The sequence below is a fragment of the Emydura macquarii genome, unplaced genomic scaffold (assembly GCF_026122565.2).
Source record: "Emydura macquarii macquarii isolate MOO-44397 ecotype Brisbane River unplaced genomic scaffold, CSIRO-AGI_Emac_v2 contig_3530, whole genome shotgun sequence".
Lineage (NCBI taxonomy): Eukaryota > Metazoa > Chordata > Testudines > Chelidae > Emydura > Emydura macquarii.
In genome coordinates, this window is record NW_027133667.1 from 11,765,102 (window position 1) to 11,780,632 (window position 15,531).

At 40.2% G+C, this 15,531-nt stretch overlaps 1 protein-coding gene across 1 annotated transcript; it reads left to right on the forward strand.

The window, feature by feature from the left end:
* The first annotated feature begins 2,851 nt into the window (after nt 1-2,851).
* Nucleotides 2,852-13,368, forward strand: LOC137145508 (tubulin alpha-8 chain-like). The gene is made up of 5 exons (XM_067536339.1): nt 2,852-2,887; nt 9,841-10,063; nt 10,868-11,016; nt 11,432-12,112; nt 13,075-13,368. The coding sequence occupies exons 1-5, from the start codon at nt 2,885-2,887 to the stop codon at nt 13,366-13,368; spliced, it is 1,350 nt and encodes a 449-aa protein (XP_067392440.1). The 5' UTR covers nt 2,852-2,884.
* Nucleotides 13,369-15,531: the final 2,163 nt, after the last annotated feature.

Sequence of the window (15,531 nt, forward strand, 5' to 3'; positions counted from 1 at the left end):
CAGGTCCTCAGAGGTATCTAGGCACCTAACACTCATGGAGAATCTGGGCCTAAAAGATGACCTCATAAAAATGACCTCAGCTATTGCCATTGTCCTGACTTTAATTATAATAATTAGGTACAATTGTTAATAATTTTGCTTAATTACAAACATTTCTTCATCTGCAGCATATTCACCACTTAATGGGTTTTAACTATATGCAAAGTTTGTAAAGTTAGTAAAAAGCCATTTGTTAGCTATAGGAGCCTGAAAAAACATTACAATTTTTAAATAATGAACCATTTAAAAATAACTGCTCAAAGTAATTAACAGACTTAGAAATTTGAAGAACTCATTCTTTATTTAAAATTGGGGGAGGATACACTAAATTTTTCATACATTCTAAGAGATTTAATTTCTGTTTTAAGTGTGAATCTCAAAGCAACCTAATTATGGAACCAGAAAGATGTCTCCATAATTAAAATTGTATTAAATAACAAAAATCTAACAGTGCACCAAACCATTCAAATGCAATCACTTCTGAAGTGAAAAACAGCAACTATTTAGCAGTGCACAGCAACAGTACAAGAATTAAGCCCAGGAGTGAAAGATAGTTTCCCTTCAATAATGTAAGGGGGAAGTTTATGGGGCGAATATAGTTTCCCAATTCACAATTTGACGAGAGGCCTGAGTTTTTTGTCAGTAATGAACATCCAGAGTTCCAGTTGAAGTAAATAGGAGCTGTGGGTGCTCAGCACCTCTGACAATTACATCCTAAGAGATACCAAGACTGAACAGCTACTCTGATGACAAGCGACAGGAAGTCTTTAAGAGCCTCATTTCTATGTCTTTTTTACACTCACAATTCTACTACCATCCAAAGGTAACAGTTGTAGTTTGCTCTGAATGTAACAGTATCACAAGTTAAACAAGCTAAATGATGCTCAGCGTTCACATTCATGCATGACAAAGTTACACAGCTCACACTTCATGTTTTGATGTTTTTGCTTTTCCCTTGATTCATTAATGATCACAATTGATGGCAGGGGAAATAAACCAGATTGTTGTTGCTGCTTAGACTTCTCAGTCATTTTCCTAAGTGCTGCAATACTCAGTATTAATGAAATCTTTTAAAATTCAACACTTCCAAAGAACAAAAAGTTTTAAAATCCAGGTTAGATGTCAATCAACTTATCTTTCACTGACTAAAAAAAATGTTAATGAATACTCCTTCAGTGCTTTTAGTTTTATGAGCTCATGATCAGAGTGCAGATCAAAGATTCTGGGTTTTCCAGGAATATTCAGCAAAAATATCAAAACACCATTGGCCAGATTTTGATTTTGGCTACATTGCTGCAAATCTGGAGTATCTCCATTGCCTTTAGTGGAGTTACTCTGGATTTACAGTGGTGTGACTGAGCTCAGAATCTGGCCCCACTTGTCTGATGATGATTTTTAAATAAATCAACTCCAGTAAAATAAGATCACTCCAGAAATAATGTTTTAGTTTTCAACATAACTCAGAGAGTGGTTCTCACTTGATTACAGAGTCTGCAGTAAAAGAAAATATTCATGAAAGCAGGTTTCTTTCCAAATGTTCTGGCAAGGATGAGGTAGTATAGGATGGAAAATGGAATATATTTATAGGCTTTACAAATAACCTGGTCGTTCACAGAGGCTAAGAAGGAATTCCAGACCTTTTGCCTAGATCATCTGTCTTTTTTCAGCCATGCTGCTGATAATACAACAATTTTATAGAATAAATCAGTCAGGAACCAATTTACAAACTGACCACTAATTTTGGGTGCCTACTTCAGATATTAAGTGCCTGATTTTCAGAGATGCTGAGCTCTCACAGCTGCTACTGACTCCATTTGGAGTTGTGGATGCTTAATATATCTGAAAATCAATCTCTCTGTTTCTCAAGCTGGGAACCCAAGAGATCCAAATTAGTGGACACTTCCTTACTCTTTTCACCTCTGAAGGAGAGAAAGCATTTCAATGACTGAAGATGAACTGAAAACACCTCTCTAAAGGTGCTTGTGGTCAGAATATTAAAGATACAGAAAGCGAAAATAATACTATTTTATCTAATAGTTAAAGTTCAATAGTAATAATATTATTTTATGTTTATCTAGTTCCTTTAAAGCACCTTGGGATACATGGATTGTAGATTGGGCTGCTCTTCATCAAAAAGATATAAAGGAGAGCTGGCCAGAGAATGGAAATTCTGTCTTGCAAACACTTTTAGGGTTTCAAAATTTGTTTTCATTCTGCATTGGAATGAGAACAAAAATCTTTCAAAAATTTTTCTGAAAACAGAATTGTGTCAAAACATTCATTTTCAAATTGAAAAGGTCAAGTTTCCAGATCAGGTCTCTCTCATTCTCTTGAATTGACCAGAGTCTCCATCCTGGACCTCAGTATCCTTCCTAATGAAAAAATGGTTGAAACTGATACATTTCCATGAAATGTTTCAGTTTTGATGAAATGGCATTTTCTGATAAATATTTAGTTGAAAATCTTCCATCCAGCTCTAGTGCAAAGGATTTGCTGGGAGGAAAATTTGGTCAGGAATGAATTCAGGGAAGCGAGGATAAGCACGGGGGATTCCTGAAGAGACGGAATGGAATTTGGGGTGAATCTGGTTACAAGGGGTTGATCTTGAGCATGTGTGAGGGGGTTAGTGATGTAAACAGGCAAAGTGTTGTGGAAAGTGAGGGTTGCCTGGGGGAGATTGTGACCTCCTTCCTGCACTGTGATGCTGTAGGGCACCAGCTGGTGTGGGATGCATGACCTGGGCTCCCTCCTACCAAGCTGCTTAGGGTGATACAGCAGTGGAAACATCACTATCCAGAGCTGCTGCTTCTAATTTAAAAGGGAAATCAGCACCACTAGAGGCACTATGGTAAGGACGAATGCAGCAACTCCCCATTCAAGGAGGGAACAAGGTATCCTGGGGATGTGAGGACATGAGATTGTATTCTCTCTACTACCTGCTCTGCTGTGGAGCTGGGTGAGAGGGAAAGGATTGAGGTTGCTTTTTGCTTCAATGTTTGGAATCTGGGATGGGCAGTGAATAGGAACAGAGACTAATGTCTTTGATTAATATATTGTACCATCTGCAAAGACCATTAGGGTTATCTAATCTCATCCACTGCACAACACAAGCCATACGTAGAACTTCACCCAGTAATTCTTGCACTCAGCCCAATAATTTGCAAAGGAATTTGAGTAAACCTTTTAGAAAGAAAACCAGCCTTGATTTAAAGACTTCAAGTTAGAGAGAATGTACTACATCCCTTGCTAAGGAGTTCCAATGTTTAATGACCCTGATTTAACAATTTATGCCTTATTTCCAGTTTTAATTTTCCTAGCTTCAGGTTCCAGCAATTTTATCTTGTTAATGCTTTTGACAGCTAGATTAAAGAGTGCTTTAGTTAGTACCAGGTACCTTCTTCCTCTGTAGGTACTTATAGGCCATGATCAAATTGCCACTGGAAGGTGCGCTCTTGAGACCTGGAATAATTCTTGCACATCTTTCCTAACTCCTCTCCAACTCTTCAATAATTGGACCAAATCTGAAATGCATTGAGTTTGGATACTCCTGACCCAGACCCTGTGATGCAGCCCCACTTTTGCTATTGGAGGGAGTGGGTGGGACTTTTTATTCTGCTCCATCTCATAAGAGGAGAACTGAAATGCTGAAGTTGAGAAGGTAACCTTCACACCCGCAGAGGGGATGAAGAGGAGGATGTAATCTGGGGAGGGATTACTATTTCCTTTTCCATCCCCCTTTCCCTTCCACACACACACTTAAAAACATGCTGGCAAGATCTGTACTTCTAACTAAGGCATGAACTTTTTTTTAACTTAATAAAATTTTAAAAATACAGTGTATCCTCACAATGTATCCAGATGATACACAATTAAATGCCTATAATCTAGAAAATGACTATGTTAAATATATTTGGCTTCTTGCAGTTTGTGTACATGATACTTCTTATTCAATCTATAACATTAAGCAATACCAAGATAATGCATCCAGATTAAAACGGACAAAATTACTTCTGATTAAAGGAAAAAACTATACTTCTAAACTGTATTGTTATTTCTGACAATATAGTGAGAAACCCAGGGGAGTGTTGACATAGTTCAGTGCCCAGAGAAATAGTTCATGGACATGTACAGCATACATTTTCAGAAAGGGGCTACTGAGATTGGGTCCCCAACATAAGATATCTCCAAAGCCTAAGCCTTAGAATAGCTGAATACTCACTCATAGAAAAATCAAGCTCATTTAAAGCAGTGGTTCTCAACCTTTCAAGCTATTGTACCCCTTTCAGGAGGCTGATTTGTCTTGCACACCTCAAGTTTCACTTTACTTAAAACTACTTGCTTACAAAATCAGACATACAAAAGAGTAACAGCACACTGTTACTGAAAAATTGCTTACTTTCTCATTTTTACCATATAATTATAAAATAAATTGCAACCCCCAAACACTGAGAATATATAGAACAGTGTAAACAAGTCATTGTTGGTATGAAAGTTTAGTTTGTACTGACTTTGCTAGTGCTTTTCATGTAGCCTGTTGTAAAACTACGCAACTATCTACATGAGTTGACGTACCTCCTGGAAGACCTCTGCTTACCCCCAGGGATACACATATCCTTGGTTGAGAACCACTGCATTCAACAGTTTCAGTTTGTAATCCTAAAAGTAGAGACATCTGAAATACCTAGCCACTTTTGAAAATTTAGACCATACTAGTCTTAGAAGATGTGAGCGCTCATTCAATGGTGCCCACAGTCCCAGTTATGACATCAGACACCTGCTGATCATCAGTGGTTTGTGTCACAGACCCCTGACCTCACTGACAGGATACTAAGTAAAGAGAAAGGCTCTTATTTTTTATCACAAAGAGCACATGAGATATACAGTGTGTCATATACATGCTCGGAAAAACAGTGAGGCAAATTCATACTGGGAGGAACGCCATTGAATCAGTGAAATTACAAAGAGGATGAATTTGGTCCTGTACCTCTTAACCATTTGGTGCCTGCTGTTTATGATTCTGTGTCTTTACTTTAGTAACAGAGTAGTTCTCAGAATAGGAGATTAGATAGGAATTTAGAAAATGACACAAAACTATGAGAAATGTAAAAGTGGTCATAATTTCAGAAACGTAATTAAACTTTTTTTTCTGATTATTTTTAACTTAACTTATTTGTGTCCTGTTCATCCTTCTGATTCTTATTTAAACTAAAATCCCTTTATGCTGTGCTGGCAGGATAAAGCAGCCTTAAAGTGGGTGTAAAAATAATTTATTCCCACTTTAAGGCCTATTTACCCTGCCATGGTGGGGCAAAAGAGGTTTAGTATAAATAAAAATCAGGTCCTGTCTGGGTGTGAGAATGGATAGCAACCTCTCCAAAACATAGTCTGAAAGAGAAATGGTCAAAAGACTTGATTCAAAGCCTACTGAAATAAATGGAAGCAGTCCCATTTCACTCCCATGTCAATAAGCACAATTGAATTAGTGGTTATTCCATGGAAATGCACAAGCTTACAATTAGCAATGACATATTCTGTCCATAGGCTTCCTGAAGAACTATAATGGGAAGAAAACATTCCCAATTAATTCCCTTTCGTTCTCGTCCCTACAATTATATTTAAATTCTCTACTAGTGCAGGGCTTTGCTCTGGAGATCAATCCCCCACCACACACACAGCTTCACCATCTACTTAGATGGATCTAACTACATGTGTGAATTGAGTATATATGAAAAACAACAAGGTGGCTGCTACCTTGAAGATAAAACTCTACCTCAGTACAGATGAAGCCTAAATCAGACTGTGCTTTAAATGTCTGCAAAATCTATAGGTTCTAGTTTTCTAATACTGCAGTATGGATACAGTTAATAAGAGCAAATGTGAGCCCCAGACTGTTAGATGGGGAATTCAATATATGAATTTGGAGTAGGGTCAGGATTTAAATATCCTGCAGAGATCAGTTTACTGTGCTGGGACGCTAAGGAAGGTCCACTCTCTTCATTCTTAAAGGAACAGTAACTTATTTTAAAGCCATTTACTTTGAAAACCCTGGTTTCAAATCTCTTGCTTCTATTGATATTCCTCCCTGTGTCAGTTGGAGCATTTCCAAATTGTAGCTAGTGTGGAGAAGAAAGGGGATTGCTGCAGATCAGCTCTGCCATTGGGAGTCATCACAGGGAGCTGGTTCAAAAGGTAGAGCTGAGATATTCATTGGAAAGAAACACGATCTGATTAGGGGAAAGTGAGGCAGATCTGCAGTCTTTATAAGGCACAAGTCCTATTATGAAATGAATAACTCTCCCGAACAAGCTCCCCACTGTGTGAGAAGATATAGAAAGAAGGTTGATGACCAGAACACAGCTCTCCTGTCTTCATCTGGGCTGGGTAGAGGTTTTTCCATTTTTGATGAATGAGCTGGCATATTCAACATGTTTACAGCATAGTACTCATTCTTCAGCAAGAGAAGACATGGGCAAGAAACCAGAATGGTCTGACTCTTGCTCTCACTAAAAACAAAGAAAAATCTTATCTGAGTTTAAATAAAAATAGAACATGGCTTCACTCTTAAGCTTTGAGTTTGGTTCTTGAAAACCCAAGACATGATTAACAAGGTTTTATAAAATCAAATCCATGCCTGGTTTTGCCATCTTTAGCTATCTGGGAGGCTGAGGTGGTACTTAAAGCCTTGAGAATATACAGCATGCTTTCGTTTTTGACTCCAGAAACACATACCAAAACATAATGGTCAGGATCTCTGTGCTGTGGAGAGGGCTGAGAAAAGAAACTCTTCTTGATGACAGAATTCTTGCGAGAGCCCGGTTGTGTTGAGCCAGTCATGTCTGATTCTATTTGGTTTTATAACCTGAGCATGGCTGAGCCAGGTCAGTATTCCGATAGGAAGGTTCCAAGAAAAAAAGGACTCTATGGAACACATGCACATCTTTTTGGAATCAAATTGTTGCTTAGAGACTACAACTAGACTACTGTACCAATGGGAGAAAACCAGAGTTTGTCATTTAACTCAGTAGGTAGCCTTACTTCTTTTCAGTTCAGAGTTCTGCGCTCAAGGTCTTGCTGTAATGGATTTCTTAGACATAAGGATAATCTCTGGTTTAACTTTTAATTTAAAAACAAATCCTGAGCCCAGAACGTGCCATACTATTGGGTGTGCAAGCCCCAGCAACCTGTATTAACCAGCTGTACAGCGTGCAAGCCTATCTTGGGGGAAAGATGACGTAATCCATAAATAGGGCAAGGGTGCAGTATTATTCTTGCATTTTTGGGTGGAAACTGTCTTAGATATATACTGAACATACCATGTTTAGTTTTTCATGATTGTCCTTCCAAGCTGGAGTCATGAGTATTAAGGTGAGGAAGAAACTTTCCTTGTGAGCAGGTTATTCCGTAAGTGACTTCTGCAGGGTTTCTTGCACTTTCCTTTGAAGTAGTTGGTAGTGGCCACTGCTGGACAAGAAGCTGGACTTGATGATCTACTGATCTGATCCAGTAGGGCAATTCCTGTATTCCTATGCCTGCTACATGAAGAGGAATGTAATTGAGAAAGAGGTAATGAGACAATTCTAGATACCTCAGAATTCTTTGATCCCTATTAGTATGGAGTCAGACTAGGTTATAAAACTGGGACTGTATTGCTACTGATGGGAGACAATGTCCTTCTAGTAATGAACAACAATAAGATGTCATGTCCATACAGATTCTATTAACTCTGTAAATAGATTCGAATACCATTGATAATGAGGTGCCGTTGATTCAGGTAGACCTGCAGGCTCTTAGCAAAATCGTTCTTCAGTTGGTTTGCTCTTTCCTCTCAAGTCTCAGAGAGTAATGCTGGGCTTTTAAGTATAGCTCTGCTCTGAGAGTAAATTTGTTTAATTTACAAATAAAAAGATGTTTCTTCTAATTGCCAGCCCTATAAACTCAACATGGAATTTGACAAACTGGGGTCTTTCTTTCCTGTGCAGCATTGAAAGTGAAAAAGAATCTTTAGACCAAATTATACTTTCACTGATACCCCAGTGAATTTAGTGGAATTGCAAAGGGATATCTAAAGGCTTTATTTGAAGGTAGCTCATGTTGCATAGCTGTCACAGCACAAGAAAGAGCCCAGCTTGATTATCAGATCTCAGGCTGAATTTTCAGGGCTGGCAGTCACACCCACCCCAATCATTACACTTGTAAGATAAGCAAATTTAATCAGACAACAACATGGAGCCCATGATGATATTTTTCCAGACTGAATTTCAGAGCAGAGCTGCATTGAAACCAGTCCCAGTCTGTTCAGAGCTTTTATCTTCAAAGATTGCCTACCAACTTATATAATGCAAAGGCAATTAATGGTTTGTCTTCACTGCAAAGTTAACTTGAGTTATAACTTGAGTGTGGTAGAGATTACTTTTTACTCAAATTGGCTGGTCTGTCAGGGAGTATAGGCTAAAGCTCGAATTAGCAGAACTCGCCAGCTGTTAACAAGATTGCTCCATTATGTGGACCCAGGCAAGCTCCATTTGAATGTTGCTAGTTCTCCAGTGCTTTCCTATGATTCCCTCTATGTGCTAGACAGGACAGACAAGTTTTCCCACAATTCACTGGGAAAAAATCATATTGCATCTCAGCTTGCAGCAGTGTAAAGAACCATGTGATATGCCCCCAGAAGTTTTAGTGTCACATGAGTGAGTGAAACATCAGCATTGACACAGCAGCTGAATGTTGTTTGGCAGTGTGGCTGCTCTCACTTGAGCTGGTTTAACTCAAGAGGAGTAATTCAAGTGCAGATAATGCAAACTAACTCATACCTAAGACTGGCTGGGAAGTGCTTGCTAAAAAATCTTATGTTTGAATATACCACATACCACGTGCTCTCCCAAACGGCTTTTTGTAATTCATACTCTTTGGTGGTCTACCTAGCAACCTTTGGGGCAAGACATGTTTATTTTATTTAGCATTTAATTATTTTTGTTTTGTGTTTTCGTTTTCTGTAATTAAAGTGCCTAGCTGACATAGTAATAACCACTTTGGAAATTAGTTAAATATATATAAGTGCATGCTCAAAATATGCTTCAATGACACTGACTGAACAGCCATGTCTAAATGTGCAGGGTGCTCACCTGTAAGTGTGTGAGTAGGAGCTCTCAGGAGATTACTTTCACATGTGAAGGATCTTAAGTGCCAAGGGAATGAGACTGAGTCAACAACTGCTTGAACTGGACACTGACGAAAGCAGTTTTTCCCATGCTCCAGCCCAGTCTCCCAGTTGAGCGTTAAGGGCTCAGAAATCACCTCACCCCTCTTGGGTTACATATAGCTAGAAAATGCTGCATAGCTGTGACAGGTCCCAGCCAAGAATAAAAATACATGGACCTTGGATATGCTGTTCATTTGGGATCTATCACAGTGTATACATTTGTGTGTATATGTGTATGCAATGTTCACAAGGGAATGTATTTGGTGTACATGGGTATGTGTGCGCATGCCTGCAAATCTCTACTTTTCTTTGTGATTCGCTATTTATTTCCTTGCGTAGCTCTGCAGAAAAATACATTCACCATCCTATTTGTAAATAAGAGTTGGAACTTCTACTACAGACAGACAACAGAGGCTAGGTCCCAGTTCCATGGGTCCGTGTGCACACCAGTTCCTATTGGGTGTGCGAGGTTGGAGACTCCAAACTAGTCAAGGTCAGAGGTTGGTTTGGGATTTCTGAATGCAGATATGACAAGCATATGTGAATATCAGAAGGGATGATGTATATTGATTCTTCTGAACTTTGCTCTGTTCTCCCTACAGCGTGAGTGCATCTCTGTTCATGTTGGCCAGGCTGGAGTTCAGATTGGCAATGCATGCTGGGAACTTTTTTGTCTGGAGCATGGCATTCAGCCAGATGGCACCTTCAAGGATCAGTCCAACAAGATCAACAATGACGACTCCTTTGCCACATTTTTCAGAGAGACAGGCACAGGAAAGCATGTGCCACGGGCTATTATGGTAGACTTGGAGCAAACTGTAGTAGGTTAGTATAGAATTAACACTGGAAAAATGGAAACAGCCTACTCTTATGTGTGTCAGTGTTGAGTTCTAGCTGTCTCCAGCGTAGAGGTGAGGCAGTCCCTTCTTTGTATTTAAGTATGATCTCATACCTGGGATAAAACTAACCTATTTCAGGCTTTTAATGCCAGGCAGTTATAAACACTCATCTCTCAAAGGGGATTAAGTCTATTGATGGGAGAAGGGGAGAACACTGACTAAACTTTGCCATAAGTGCCCCACCATGCTATCAGCTGAATCAGGAGGTTACCATTGCTAAGTACGACTCAGTGTATCTCTCCTCATAAGATCCTCTAATTCTTGTCTTGTTTTTGGTGATGTTTTCCTTTGCCATTTGGTTGTTGCTCTCTTTCAATTCAGATTGGAGACAGAAGCAGCAGCTGCTGGTGGTGGGTGTTTCCTGAGAATCTCCCATCCCTTTTTTCTGTAAATATCTTATCTTTTCTGATAACTTGTCTTCTGGTCAGAACAGACAGGTAATTTCTTCCCAGACTCAGCCCAATTAACTTGGGCTCACTCTGCTAAGAGAAAGAGATTGGCTTATAAAGCAACCTTCACTTCTTCCTTCAGAACTTCGAGAACATCAGCTATGTGACACATCTTCATTTTTCTCCAGACTCAAGGATATTTCTAACATCCAGGTCTCCCACATCACGTGCCTGCCAACACACAGCATTGCCAATTAGCAACTATATGGGTGTTCAACAAAAGTCATCAAAATTGGAGTGCGTCCATTCAAGGCTTCTCATAGTTTCTCTTTCTTGGGCAGATGAAGTGCGGACTGGCACTTACCGGCAGCTTTTCCATCCAGAACAGCTGATCACGGGAAAGGAGGATGCAGCTAATAACTATGCCCGTGGTCACTACACCATTGGCAAAGACAGAATTGAATTGGCATTAGATCGTATCCGTAAGCTGGTAAGTGATAGTACCTCAGAAACAAGATTTGGGGTTGGTGGCCTTAGAAGGTGAACAGGACCTATATGTCAACTGGCAGCTCTTCTTTTGCTCCCAGTAGTGCCATTGCTTCAGAGTAGAGACTGACAGGTCCATAGGATTGTAAGTCAGTTCCCAGATGGACCAAAGACTCAGAGAGAAGCCTAAAAAGTAGGTTCCTGCAGCTTAAATATTTCATCTTTATCACTGTAACAGCAACCCAGTATCGATACCTCTGGAGCCCACACCATTATGCAAGAGGGTGTTAAGTTTTTCCCCAGGAAGACCTGTACTGATCTCAGTGCTGTGTTTAGGATCCAGTTTCAATCTCAGGATGGGTTCATGGAAGTCTCAGAAATTTAGACTGATCCCTTCTGTTCTCTGTTTGGCTTTTCAGACCGATGCCTGCTCTGGGCTACAGGGATTCCTGATTTTCCACAGCTTTGGTGGGGGCACCGGCTCTGGCTTTACCTCCTTGTTGATGGAACGCCTCTCCCTGGATTATGGCAAGAAGTCCAAACTGGAGTTTGCCATCTACCCTGCCCCTCAAGTCTCCACTGCCGTCGTGGAGCCCTACAACTCCATCCTGACCACGCACACCACCCTGGAGCATTCAGACTGTGCCTTCATGGTGGACAACGAGGCCATCTATGACATCTGCCGCCGTAACTTGGACATTGAGCGCCCCACTTACACCAACCTTAACCGTCTCATCAGCCAGATAGTCTCATCAATCACTGCCTCCCTGCGCTTCGATGGTGCCCTCAATGTGGATCTGACAGAGTTTCAGACCAACCTGGTGCCCTACCCTCGCATCCACTTCCCCCTGGTGACTTATGCACCCATCATCTCCTCCGAGAGAGCCTATCACGAGCAGATGTCAGTGGCAGAAATCACCAGTTCCTGCTTTGAACCCAACAACCAGATGGTGAAGTGTGATCCACGTCATGGAAAATACATGGCCTGCTGCATGCTGTACCGGGGGGACGTGGTCCCCAAAGATGTCAACGTAGCTATTGCTGCCATCAAGACCAAGAGAACTATCCAGTTTGTGGACTGGTGTCCTACCGGCTTCAAGGTGAGAGGGACAAAAATGCACTCGTCCTGTGTTTTAAAGGGACATTGTTGAGGAGTCCAGCCCAGAATTGTGATTTCAGCTCTTGAACATTTTTTTCACTTGTGACAAAAGGGAATAGTTAGAAGTGTGTGTATGTTTAATCTTTAGTTACCCCTTTGGAGAATGGGTATATCCTATTTACATATCCTATTCACACAACCTCCTAAGCATTCACCTAGCTGGTAGTCTGGAAAATGTTAACTCTCTAGGAGTTAAAGTCTTTAGCAGCTGGAGAGACTGTCCTGTAGACTAGCAATATATTCTTTTAAAAACAAGAGAAATAGTTCTGGTAAATGAAACATTAGTAGCATTTCTCTGTGAACATTAAAAAAAAAAAAAAAAAAAAAAAAAGAGCCTCCAATTTCACATAGTTTTCCATGCATTATATGCTCCCCTTATTGCCTTTGCAGCAGTACTGGCAGACTTGGTTTCCAGAGCAATGCTGACAAAAGCAATACATGGAAAAATTCATCTATTTTTCTCATATATATTAATGGGCTATGATTTGTAGGTTGAAAATACTTACTGTATTATTTCATATGGTGCAGCTGGATGAAGCTGTGGGGCCAGTATGCAGCAGCACTGAAAAAGAACAAGCAAGATGCTGGTGTGCATTAAAAGGAAAAAAATAAAGATGATTGTAATAATGATTATAAGATCACTATGTTCCCTTATCTCATGTCCAGTTTTGGTTGCTCGCCTTTGTTCTCATGGGTTATAGCTGAGAAAGGAATAGTCGAAAACATGGATGCCATTATGGTAAATTAATACTGTGATTTCAGCTCCCCATGCCCTCTCTTCCCAACCATGTATGAGGCTACACAGAGTTTTTCCACCATGTTGATTTGACTTTTGTTGTCTCTCTGGATCCCTCTTTACTCCCTTTCTCTCTTTTCCTCCATCTTTCTTGTTCTTATTACCAGGTTGGCATCAATTACCAGCCTCCCACAATAACACCTGGGGGAGACCTGGCCCAAGTGGAACGTGCAGTCTGCATGCTAAGCAACACCACTGCCATTGCTGAGGCCTGGGCAAGACTGGACCACAAGTTTGATCTGATGTATGCCAAGAGGGCTTTTGTGCACTGGTACGTTGGTGAAGGCATGGAGGAAGGGGAGTTTGCAGAAGCCCGAGAGGACTTGTCTGCACTGGAGAAGGACTACGAGGAAGTGGGAACTAACTCATCTGGAGATGAAAATGATGGGGAGGAATTTTAAAATCCACTTTGCCCCTTGATGCACACAGGATTGTCTTTGTGTCTCTTTACTGCACGTGTCTACATTCCTGTTTGTTTTATAACCACAGCAGTTCCTATAGACTGAACATTATGAGGTCCATGTTACAAGAATGCTCTTTCGCACTCCACAGATCAGAGGACGATGATCATATGAGATCTGCCCACCTGCCCCTAAGTCATGATTCCTAGGAAGCCAACAAACCTTAGGTACACTGCCAATACACCCGGGGAGAAAGTTTCTGTTTAATCCAAGAGCCCCACTGTATTATAATGTAATATTTACTACTATTTATTTACTCAAAGATTCACCCACTCATACATTTTCAATATCATTATTTGACAGGTTTTATTTGTAATATTTGCTTTAAAATGTTAGACACAGCTGTGGCAGCGAGACTTCAAAAGTTAGAGGGTTGCTATTGCAGGAGCAAATATTACTGAGCAGTAATGCTTATCCTTAGGTTCAAATGAGTTGGAAGATATGGCAATAAAGCCTTCCCAGTTTACAATGCTATGAGACCCCTCAGACTATCTATTGCCTGCTCTTTCAAACATTGGACATAGGACTCCCTGTTTTAGCTTTCTGAAAACTGTGTAAATGTCTAGGATAGGGCTTTTGCAAATGACAAAGAGTCTGATTTCTCATTTATATTAATGTCCCTTTGTATTTCTTTGTGCTGTAAAGGGGCCTTAAAGTTAGATTTACCCTCCCTTTAGAATTCCTTATCACACTGGAATATATAAAGTAGCCTTAATGTAAACAAGAATCATGCCCACAATTTTTAAATGTTCATGTGTTTGTTATTATCAGAGTTAAAGTATTTTGTCTATGGCACTAATCTTCATTTATGATCACTTACATGAAAAATAATAAAAGCTGTTTAATCTGATGGATTCAAACCAACATGGCTTTTACCAAGGGAAAAATCACACTTCTTTAACCTAACAGGATTATTTGAAAAAGTTGGCATGGTAAATAAACTATTCAAACAAATAAATAACCAGTTTTTAAACAATTATAAGACTCTCATGATTGACTGATAGGAAACAGATGTAGAAAGAGATGAATAGTGAGAGGCTTCAGGATATATACTTAATAATTATGCACAGAAAAGTACATTACAAGAACATTAAGGTTGCAAAGTCTAACACTCAAAAGTAGGGAAATGCCATAATTAAGATGGCCCGTATAATCTTAATTCTCCTCCCCTTGTGCATAGGCACTATGATGATCTTCAATTACATGATCACATCCTGTTGTTTCCACAGGACTCCTGCCTCATTCAGTGCACAGAATGGATGGTGCTCACTTAATGAGAAGCTATTCAATATTTTGTTTTCTCCTCGTTTATTAATGTGTGGCCCCCAGCCCTTATTTACTTCAAACCCTATTCTGAAGACAGAATTAGTAATTTTTTCATGGGCTTTTCTTATGTGCTCATCAATACAGTAATGTACGTCAAACCCATTAATTAAATTATTTTCAACCACCAGGTGCGGTGAGGGATGGTATTATCCCCCATTTAACAAATAGGAAACTGTGGCACGGAGTGATTAGGCCAAAAGTTTCCACTAATTTTGGGTGCCCAAACTGAGATGACCAGGACCTGATTCTTCAGAGGACTTATCACTATACAGACCTTTATATATTCAAAGCACAGCTCCCCCTGACTTCAGTTGTAGCTCTGAATGCTCAGGACATCTGCAAATCAGACCATAGGGTATCAAGCTGGGCACCCAGAAAACATTAGTGGCCACCTGTGAAAAGTTTGGTTTAAGTGACTTGCCCAGAGTCTCATAGGAACTCTGTGGCAGAGATAGAATCCAGTTCTCCAGGGCAGCATTCAAATGCCTTAACCATGAGAATGTCCTTTCTCTTACTGCAGTCCCTCGTCTCATTTACTGCACACCTTCCAACTCCTGCAACAAAATGAGGCAGGGTCCTATAGACAAGACTCCTTTCCTCCCCAATCCTGATTCATCCCCAGAGCAGTTTTATCCAGTGCACTGAATGAGGGAGAGGATTTCATGCCCTGGTTGGCAGGCTAAATGTAATAAGCTGGAAAGCTGCATATGGGCCTTTGCGCCACCAGTTGCCCATCCCTGACTTAGATGATTGACCTACAAGGGAATGACATGCATT

Bases quoted from the DNA above. Each gene is read 5' to 3' on its own strand.
- LOC137145508 (XM_067536339.1), top strand. The intron at 11,017-11,431 runs GTAAGTGATAGT...TTGGCTTTTCAG, and splicing joins TAGATCGTATCCGTAAGCTG to ACCGATGCCTGCTCTGGGCT. The intron at 12,113-13,074 runs GTGAGAGGGACA...TCTTATTACCAG, and splicing joins GGTGTCCTACCGGCTTCAAG to GTTGGCATCAATTACCAGCC.